Below are 11,010 nucleotides of genomic sequence, written 5' to 3'. Positions count from 1 at the left end.
ATTGTCCAAGACAGACAATGAGCGTATCATAAACTTATAATGTGGACAAAAAGGCGATTTGCTTACAAATTTTATCAACAATAATGTTTTCCAATTTGTATGGACCACTGATATTAAGATTATAATTCTTTGTGTATTTGATGATAGAAGATTCAGTGATTTTTCTCGTGGTAATGAAGTTAGAGTTAATAACTGAGATGATATTACTCCAGTCAATACAATGAATTTGCCAATCCTCAGGCACCTCATCATGATCTATACATACATAGAAAATCATAAGAAATCAATCAACAACACAGTCACCTGCTTTCAGAACAAATCAACTGAGATACCATCCAATCCAACGGCCTTGCCACATTCCATCTTACGCAAGTCTTTCACCACCTTTTCTCTCTTCACTAAACCAATTTCACTGACTCTCACTTCACATACCACCCCGACCCAGACACCCTACATTCGACAGTCCTTCAAAATACTCCCCCTATTTCCTCACTTCATATATATATATATATATATATATATATATATATATATATATATATATATATATATATATATATATATATATATATATATAAATATATATATATATATATATATATATATATATATATATATATATATATATATATATATATATATATATTTACCAAATGGCGTCCTAGCTACACGTCTCTTCGTTGTATATCAACTGACTTATATTTCTCTCTTGTGTCTCCCCTGATCATGTGATTATTTCACGAAAGTGTGTGTGTGTGTGTGTGTGTGTGTGTGTGTGTACACTAAGGGATTGAACATGTGAGATCTTTTCACAAAAGAAACTGGAAACTGATGCAGTGAGCCACCCTTTCGTCTTTTCCACGCTGTATATACCGTCACTGGGACAGATAACGGATACAGCCAAGCCTGTTCACCATACACTGCCAAGCACAACATGTCTGCCGTGTTAACAGTGTCGTGAGCCATCCCTAGGAGCCGGCCCAGAGACCTTCCTGCAGTAGGCCGACTGCTTGCCCCTGGTATGGACGAGGTCTTGATCCGGGCGGGTCATTACCTTGCGATGGGAATTATGCGCTCAAGAAATGTCATCAGGAAGCTGGCCAGCAGGAGGAGGAGGAGGGTGTGTGTGTGTGTGTGTGGCTACAGTTGGCGACCTTGAGAGTCGTACAGAAGAGAGGCGTCGCCGCTCACCGTCTCAGGAAGTTGTTCGCACGAGGAGGAAGGTGCAACAACCCAGATTCGCGTCCTCGGGGGTATAGTATCGCGTCCTTGAGGTAAAGTTACGGGCAGGATCTTATGGGGAGGGGGGTGTCGGGGGAGGCTGGGGGCTGGGGGCTGGTTGGTTGGTGTCCTCCAGGGAGACGACGGTGTGGAAGCAGGTGAGTGTGTGGCGCGGGGGTCCTGTAGGATGTTCCCACATGAGAACAGGTACCACTTGGTCGACTGAGTTTATCTGAGGGGGCGTTCCTTTGATGTCCCCAGGGTTAAGTTGACGTCCCCCAGGTTAGGCTGGCGGGTCCCTGGCGTGAGGGCGTCCTTGGGGAGGTTGGTGTCCTCGGCGGGTTTGACAGTATCGGGGTTGAGGGACCTGAGGGTCGGCACTAGCGCTTGTCATAGGTGTGCTGGGCCGGGCCAGGCACACTTCTCCCGCGCCACCAGTGCCAGACGCTACTGCACCGCTCCTCCGCTCCACACACACACACACACACCCAACGTCCGTCACTCCTCAGAACCCATTCTTTACACGAGAAAACTTCTCCCAAGAGGTACAACCTTTTGTGATCTTACAGCTTCTCTGGAAGTTGTCGTTTGACTGTGAACTGTCGTCGGATGATTTAGAGAAAAGGTCATCACTGAAGACCCAACGTGTAATGTCGCATCGCTAATCTGGAAGTCAGTGACACAGAACTTATGTGACAGAGACAGTAGTCAAGCCCGGAAAATACTAGTTCTTGAAGTGAAGTTTGTGTACGTTAGCGTTGGCTACAGCTGTGCTGGAAAACCTGGACGAACAGAAGAGAGGGAAAGTGGTGTATGTGTGAGATGTGTGATGCTGGAGACTAGGGCAGACGCGGCACGCACCCCTCCACGCACACACACACACACACACTCACAGGTCGAACCTCTCCTGCTTTGACTTCGACGGCACCTTCGTCAGGTGTCCCCTTGTGTAAAGACAGAACTCGCTCTTTTTTTTTTCTTAAGACCCAAGTGCACCAAGGATTTTGCTATGGAAAAGAAGACTTTTCAAAATCCGTATATTATCATGTCTTAGCTTCAGTGCTACGATAGATATTTTTTCATAATTAGAACAGTTTTTTTTTAGATGAACTTTAGCACAAGTACCACGCAGGTTTGAAGACCTTATGGTGAACTATTGATGTGACTGATAATAGGAGTGCGACACTATCTATAAAACAATTGTTTTTCAGCCATGGTCTGAAACTTGAGAGTACTGAGTGCAGCAAGATACATCCTCGAGGAGGAGGGAACTATGAAAGACATTAGACACTCAGACGTTGATAGGGAGCAGCTTGATACAATGTGTAGCTCATACACCACGGGCAACCCAGGGGGGGAAAGGAAGAGTAGAAGTGAAGCCGCGGCACACAAGAGGGAAAGTTGCCCAGACGGCGAAAGTTCACATCAGCGCGGACTGTTTGCTCGAACGGCGAGGGAGGGTGGGGTGCGGTGTGGTGTTGGTAGGGAGAGGGAGGCAGTGTTTGTGAATGAAGATGGGAGGGAAAGGCGCGAGGATAACTGGACGGGAAGTACAGGCAGGTAGGGCTAGGAGGGAGGGAGGGAGGCAATAGGACAAGGACATAAGAGGAAGCGTTGACCTTGATATTGTGCGAAGTGGGTCGCGTGGTTGGTGTGTGTGTGTATGTTTGTGTGTGTGATGGGACCGGGGACTTGTGGTCATGGAGCATGATGTGATGAACGATGAAGAGAGAGAGAGTTGAGGTTACAGGTTATGGGAAAAAAAGCAGAGAACAGTTGTAATGGATGGGGGTGGGGGGGGATAGAGGTATACATGGTGGGGTGAGGAGAGAGCTGGTAGATGTTATATGATGATGAACAATGAAGGAGAACGAATGGAACAGATGATAATTACTCCAGGATGTTCTATTTACAAGTGGGAGACTCGGGGAGTGACTTCATACGACATTGTACCGCCGGGAGGAAGAGTGAGGAAAGATCAGATAAAAGAGAGGAAAGACCCGGAAAGCATAACACGACGTTAAGAAACAGAGGAAGAACAAAAAGTGTTATGAAAAAAAACGTTGAGGAGGAGGAGGAGGAAGGGAAAAAGTTCTTCGGTCCTGAAACATGTGAGAGGGTAATGTTTTGTGATGTGAGAAGCTCGACATGAGAAGTCCGTCCCCTTGTCATTCACTGAGAAAGTTTGGGAAGGATCAGTTGTTATTTAGAGAGCGTGGGAGATGCGGTCCCCTGAAGGAGAGAGAGAGAGAGAGAGAGAGAGAGAGAGAGAGAGAGAGAGAGAGAGAGAGAGAGAGAGAGAGATATTAGTGATAGTCAGGCGGTGTGGGTGAGGCAGAGGAGCCGTACGGATCACGAGTGAGAGTGAAAGATAGTAACAGGAGGTGCGACGCCTTGCGGCGCCCTTCTTGCCTACCGTTAAAACCGTTATTAACGGCTCACCGCCGGCGCTCTCACTGGTAGACGGGAGGAGGAGGAGGAGGTGTGGGGAAGGGTGGGGGGGGGGGGGGGGTATGATCCGCCGTGAGGCATGTGCGGTACCCAGACCAGTCCAGAGTATGGGGGAGCGGGTGCCTGGTAGGGTTCTCCTGCTGGGGGAGTATCTGTCACTGGCACGCTGAAGGGGTTGTTGGCTTCTTGGGGTCTCCCAGACAAGCTTGCCTTTAGGTTAGGGGTCGCGTAGGCCACAGTTAATGCTATACCATTTTGGGACAGCGGGAGATGAATGTTGCGTCGGTTAAGCTCGCGTGGACGATCGACCTTACTGTAGCGTTGCCTCTCGTGTCTGTGTAATGACGAATGCCTCGCCTGGTGACCACTTCACCACGTTAGGTGTGTGAGGAATTCTTTGAAGAACGAGGCGGTCAGAAAAGTGGATGAGGGATGAGAGAGAGGGGAAAAAGAATGGAGGGGAATTAAATGAATGAGGAAGGAGGAGGAGGAGGGGGGGGGGGGAAGGAGACACGTGGAAGAGAAACATGAGGTGAGGGATGGAAACTAGGCCATCCAGAGAGGAGGGTGGTGTCGGGGGAGGGTGGGAGGATCAGTGGTAAACAAGCCGAACATGATCGAAAGTATAAGATGGGGGTCAGTCGGGCGGGTCATCAGGAGAGATCGAAAGTTGAGGAGCTGTACAGTTGTGTTGGTTCCCGTGTGCGGTGTACAGCAAGGGTGGCTAGTGTGCCCGTGTGTGCTGTACCGCATTGTACACCAGTGTTGGTTAGTGTGCACAGCAAGGGTGGCTAGTGTGCCCGTGTGTGCTGTACCGCATTGTACACCAGTGTTGGTTAGTGTGCACAGCAAGGGTGGCTAGTGTGCCCGTGTGTGCTGTACCGCATTGTACACCAGTGTTGGTTAGTGTGCACAGCAAGGGTGGCTGGTGTGCCGTGTGTGCTGTACCGCATTGTACACCAGTGTTGGTTAGTGTGTACAGCAAGGGTGGCTAGTGTGCTGTACCACGTTGTATAGCAGTGTTGGTTAGTGTGCACAGCAAGGGTGGCTAGTGTGCTGTACCACGTTGTATAGCAGTGTTGGTTAGTGTGTACAGCAGGGGTGGCTAGTGTGCTGTACCACGTTGTATAGCAGTGTTGGTTAGTGTGTACAGCAGGGGTGGCTAGTGTGCTGTACCACGTTGTATAGCAGTGTTGGTTAGTGTGTACAGCAAGGGGTGGCTAGTGTGCTGTGTGCTGTACTACGTTGTATAGCAGTGTTGGTTAGTGTGCACAGCAGGGGTGGCTAGTGTGCTGTTATCGAGGCCCGCTTGCATGAGGTTACACCGCGAGTGAAAAGTCACCTTTGATCAAGGCTATAGCATTGGAAGTACAGTCTTCTCAAAAAACCTCTCACTTCAAAGGAGTCTACGTTTCCTTGCTACTGAAGTAGCGCAGCTCCGGGCTGCAGGAGCTTGGATTTTTCTCTAAAAAGAAAAGGTCTTGGGTAACACCAGGACTCTTTTCATAGACCTTGGTCCTGTGGTGATTATAGATCTATGATGATCATCATTGTTATACCACCTCAGGGCCTCCTGTCTGGGGGCTCCTGAAACTGAAGGCTGCCCAGCACTCTGAAGTCAGAGTTTCATTAACGAGACTGTCCTCTGCTTCAGCTGACGATGGTACCACTTCGCTGAAGGTGACTTTTCACTCACGGCCTAACCTTAAGCAGACAAAGTGCCATGATATATATATATATATATATATATATATATATATATATATATATATATATATATATATATATATATATATATATAATGCATGTGTAAGTGTTTTATGACAACTACACTTGTCTTAGTATCACACACGATTGACTGTGGGTTTATGTGTCTTGTGTGTGAGGTCGGTCGGTCGGTCGGGTACTGTACAAGAAAGTGAAACTTCTGCCGCCGCCACCTGCTGCTGCTGGACTCCTCCCTCCCTCCCACCCACCTCACCCCACGCGGTGTAGCTTCACACACCCACCTCCCCCACGCCACCTCCCTGGCACCACCCCACCCTGCCGAAGGTGTGCATGCATATCCTCCTCCTCCTCCTCCTCCTCCTCCTCCTCCCAGTCCCTCCCATCCCCTCCACCGCCTTTCTTCTTGGCCCCAGCAGTAGGCGGGAGGGTTGGAGGGTGTCCATAGCGAGCCCCCGTGCCTGTGTTCCTGCATAACCTTAACCATTGATGATGATCGGTGCGTCCCTCACCATCCTTATATATCACGTTGTTTTTTTTTCAGTTACGTCCACAGAGAGTGAGTGTTAAGCGGTGTGTGTATGTATATACTCAGGAACTATAGTATACGTGTAAACTCACCCGTGCTGCAGAAGTAAACTACAGCCTTCAGTGAACTTAACATAAAGTAAACTTTTAATCAAAACGGAGAATTTAACCTTGAGGTTGGCCTGGCCACCAACCAACCCAACCTCTCTCTCTCTATATACCGCCTCCAGTGAACGCCAACCACACCGCGGAACAGGACCAATTTCTCGCGTACAAATATTCACACAAGTGAACGGGGGAAAAGTGCAAAACCAGTGGGAAAGGAAGGGGAAAAAAATAGTAATAGATAAATAGATAGATATTTAAGAGAGAGAAAACAAAGTGTGAATTTTGAAGTACGAGGGTTGGCATGTGTGTTCCCAGCTACCCCTCACGGTGAAGACTCTCGGCTCCAGGTTATGACACTGTGAGCCAGATGTGCCCGCAGGACAACAACACAGCGACAGCTGCCTCACCAGCTACCAAGATGATGCGAAAGGATTCAAAGTAAGTGACTGGAATCTGTAACATTTTCTTTTACATACACAGCCTTTGTCTTGATATATATATATATATATATATATATATATATATATATATATATATATATATATATATATATATATATATATATATATACACACACACACAGACATCGAAAGAGAAGAGAAGGGACGCCACCAGATGTTGGATATACCGACGTGTATGGAGTTGCTGGTGTATGGTGAGACAACATGAGCAGCCCCTCCATGCGTGACCATCTCGGTGGTGATGGTATTCTTGTGGTACTGGTACACACGAGCCTGACTTGTGGCCAGCCTGGCCCTGTACTGGTACACACGAGCCTGACTTGTGGCCAGCGTGGCCCTGTACTGGTACACACGAGCCTGACGAGGCCTACGTGGCCCCGCACTGGGGAGGATCCATAGATAGGGCCAGTGGCCAGAGGCCATCACCAGGCTGTGGACTGGTGAGTAGCCAGCTACCAGCAGGCTGTGGACTGGTGAGTAGCCAGCCACCACCATGCTGTGGACTGGTGAGTAGCCAGCCACCACCAGGCTGTGGACTGGTGTGTAACCAGCCACTACCAGGCTGTTGACTGGTGAGTAGCCAGCTATCACAAGGCTGTGGACTGGTGAGTAGCCAGCCACCACCAGGCTGTGGACTGGTGTGTAACCAGCCACCACCAGGCTGTGGACTGGTGAGTAGCCAGCCACCACCACGCTGTGGACTGGTGAGTAGCCAGCTATCACAAGGCTGTGGACTGGTGAGTAGCCAGCCACCACCATGCTGTGGACTGGCAAGTACTCCCCTCCAGGCCATAAGGTTCGCCACGAAGCCTTGGATTTCAGAGATTACAGGAGTCCATTTAAGAAATTTTCATCATTTGTAAAATGTTTCGGAAGGACAGTATCACGGCAGATTATCTGTACGCCACTTGATATCATCATAAATCTTAATTAGTCTTCTAGGTGCAGTGGAGGTCATGATAATGCAACTGCTTTATGTGCTTTGTTTCAACTGCTTTCTTTGCCTTATGATAGATCTTGCAGGCGAAAGGAAAAGAGCCATGAGGCGGTGAGTAGCGCGTCTGAGGCGGTGAGTTGTGTGTTTCCGCTTTAATGCTTCGATGAACTGCCCTCCGTTGTACTTTCCTATCCGGCAGGGACTTCCCTTGGTGGGGTTGAGTTCTGCAGGTGTCTAGTGTAAGGGAATGAAATCTCCCGTGGCACTTTGTCTTGCGGGGAGTTCTATGGTGGCGAATCCCCCAGTTACCTTGGGTTAGATTAGCGACTTTTCTTCTGGTAAATCGCCCTCTGGTGAGTTCTCCAGATGCCCCAGTGTGTGGTGGTGAATTCTACGGCGGTAAATCGTCCAGTAACAAAGTCTCCGTTGAGAATGGCTGGCGTCCGCTAACTCTGAGTGAGAAGGTGAACCAGGCTAGTAGCAGCGTGGGAGGAGGCGGGTGGTTGGCAGCCCAGGAGGGTTTGTGTGTGTGGGAGTGGTTAGGTGGTGGTCTGTCTGATACTGTTCTTACACTCTGGTATATTAAAACAAAGATGTGTATAACGCTGGAGACAACAAGCTACAGATAAGAACTTAGATACGATTTTGTCTCGCCGACACAATACACACTGCAGGAATGTGTGTCAGTGAAAAGAGTAACGGAGGCTTCGGGGTATCGGGGCCCAAACATTCAAGGCTGCAAGTAACGTCCTTTAGGATTTTTTACATACGCTTTTATGAAGGAGTTTCAAAAGCTTATAATGTAGTAAGGATCTTTTTGTATCAAGTTTCTATTTTTCCTTTTTTTTTCGATATTACGATCTGTACGCTGTTCAAAGCTTGGATGTTATAAATACTCGTGGAGATGTCTTCGTGTCTCGATGAAGATAGTCAGCTAAAGACGCACAACAGACTAGTGACTCACACGGGCATGATTCACAAGACTTGTGTACAGTAAATGGCAGGACGTTTTGCATCCAGAGACACACCTTTGTTGAGGAATCACTTGTTAGAATTACTTTACCTCAGAAGCAGTGTTTTTCTTTTATCATCACGGGATGTTTTAAGTTACGCTTGATTCCAGCCAGTTCACTTGACTGCAGATGGGAAGTAGAATGTCTTATGTTCCTGTGTACAACAGCTGTATGTCACGGGCCACTGGACGAGACCTTTTGCCTCAGTAATTGGCATCTACAGAGTGGCGATAGTGGTGTGTGTGTGTGTGTGTCCCCGTCCTCCACCGGACGCCACATACCTCGATTGACCCAGATCCGGATGCCTCTGGTTAATCCGGAGTGGTCCAGCATCTTCCCTACGATAAAATCCCGGGCCTCACGTACGTGTGTAGCGAGGGAAGCTGGCAGCATTATGCGGTGAGCAGCGACCGATATTGTTATGACTGTCGCAACGGTGAGCGGCCAGCAGGGGGGAGGAGGGTAAGGTCGCCTCCGTGGTGACAAGGTTGATCGTCGGCCGCTCGCTCGCAGCTGCGTGACGCAACGGTGGCAAAATGGGGGGAGGAGGACAGGACGTTTGAAGCCAAGCGTGGTCTTACCTGACGGTGTACTGTTGCGGGCAAGAACATGTGATTATACAGATGAGAGGCAAATGATCACCCTCACAGTGGCATCAGAGGGATGTGTAATTACGGTGCTGAGGTGATTCACGGTCGGTGAGGCGCGTTGATGGTGGCTTATTATAGAATGGGTGAGACTCACGTGTCGGGTGCCTGGCGATGACCTTCTGGGACGTTTAAGCAGCTTGGTCGCTCCTGAGGGTCGTGTCACGTGTGTGAGTGTGTGGCTCGGTCCTCTGGTTTGGTCACGGTGGCTGACTCTCCCAACACTGGATGACCGAGTGAGATGACGAATGTGTCTGTCCGTATCTCTCTGTCTGTCAGTTTACCTGTCTGTCTGTCGTCGATGTCCCCATGTCTATGTACACAAGAAGAGAATTTGATTTCGTGCGCCCCCATCTGTTGATCTCTGTTGTGTCATCCTACCTCATCTGTTTATGTCTGTTTGTCATCCTGCCCCATCTGTTGATATCTATTGTTTCATACTGCCCCCATCTGTTGATCTCTGTTGTGTCATACTACCCCATCTGTTGTGTCATACTACCCATCTGTTGTGTCATACTACCCCGTCTGTTGTGTCTTACTACCCGTCTGTTGTGTCATACTACCCCGTCTCTTGTGTCATACTACCCCGTCTCTTGTGTCATACTACCCCGTCTCTTGTGTCATACTACCCCGTCTCTTGTGTCATACTACCCGTCTCTTGTGTCATACTACCCCATCTGTTGTGTCATACTACCCCATCTGTTGTGTCATACTACCCGTCTGTTGTGTCATACTACCCCGTCTGTTGTGTCATAGTACCCGTCTGTTGTGTCATACTACCCCGTCTGTTGTGTCATACTACCCCGTCTGTTGTGTCATACTACCCGTCTGTTGTGTCAGACTGTTTCTTTTATTCCTCCATCCTCCACACTTCCTCTTGGTTCTCCGTCTTCCCTCTCTTCTCTGGTATTACATCCGTGATCCCTGGGGTCATCATCTCCGGCTCATTTGCCCCATGCGTTGAGCACCTCTCTTTGTTCTATTCTTTCCCACCTTGTCAAGAAAAACACGTTCCATGTTCCATGTCGACATTTTCCGATGTCTTAAGGACGTGTTAAAAGCCACGATCACGAGCAAGTCTTTCGTGCAAGGTGGTCGTTTATATTGTCCGGCCTCACTCCGCCCAGCGTGGGTTGGCTGGCTTGTTTCATCCTCCGCATCACACCAACCGGTTCGAACTCCAGCCCGTTAAAGGACTGTGAGCGTCTTCCCCCAAGACTGTCACAACAGTCAGATGCTCCTTACTGTCTTCGCATAGACTGTGGCATCATCATCTGCGAAGTGGAGCATCAGGCACGGTTCGAATCCCTCTCGGCTGAGTGACGTACACACACGCAGGAAGAGCCGTGTGGAACGCTGCTTGTTGTCTCCTCCTCCTCCCCTCCTGTGTTTGTGGTCTGCCTGGACTGACTGTACCTGATGCATCCTCCTTCTGTGCAGCTCACGTGTCAAATGAGCACCTTACCCTTCACGGACGCTCAACGATGTGTGTGTGTGTGTGTGAGAGAGAGAGAGAGAGAGAGAGAGAGAGAGAGAGAGAGAGAGAGAGAGAGAGAGAGAGAGAGAGAGATTGCCGCTTATGTGTTACGGAGAGAGAGTTTTACACTCGTGTTGCCTCATTTCTTAACCTTGTGTACTTGTACCATTTATTGACTTCTTTGTCTGCACACACACACACACACACACACACACACACACACTGAGGTGTGTGTGTGTGTGTGTGTGTGATACAAGTGTATACACCTGGAAAGTCTTGTCGTGTCCATATGGCTTTGTTCCTTTGTGTCTGTCTGTGTACAGGTGTTGGAGCGGCGGATTTGGGTACGTTTCCCCGACGAACAGAGGAAAACGGTGTGTGTGTGTGTGTGTGTGTGTGTGTGTTGGGGGGGGAAGGTGGAACCTGTCTGTCTCTCCTCATG

The 11,010-nt window shown here is 48.9% G+C and overlaps 1 protein-coding gene across 3 annotated transcripts in view; it reads left to right on the top strand.

Moving 5' to 3' along the window:
* Positions 1-765: 765 nt before the first annotated feature.
* LOC139756058 (NADPH oxidase 5-like) overlaps positions 766-11,010 on the top strand; it is a 178,657-nt gene continuing 168,412 nt past the window's right edge. The window contains exons 1-2 of one of the 3 annotated variants that reach the window (XM_071675050.1): positions 766-1,766; positions 5,942-6,471. In XM_071675050.1, the coding sequence (XP_071531151.1) occupies positions 6,401-6,471 (71 nt within the window). In that variant the 5' untranslated portion in view covers positions 766-1,766; positions 5,942-6,400. Of the gene's footprint in view, positions 1,767-4,484; positions 4,641-5,941; positions 6,472-11,010 lie in introns of those variants that run through there. The other 2 variants (XM_071675052.1, XM_071675051.1) reach the window with 2 other exon arrangements.

The sequence above is a fragment of the Panulirus ornatus genome, chromosome 20 (genome assembly GCF_036320965.1).
Source record: "Panulirus ornatus isolate Po-2019 chromosome 20, ASM3632096v1, whole genome shotgun sequence".
NCBI lineage: Eukaryota > Metazoa > Arthropoda > Malacostraca > Decapoda > Palinuridae > Panulirus > Panulirus ornatus.
Note: the sequence above shows the minus strand (reverse complement) of the source record. Positions and strands in the feature narration are given on the sequence as shown.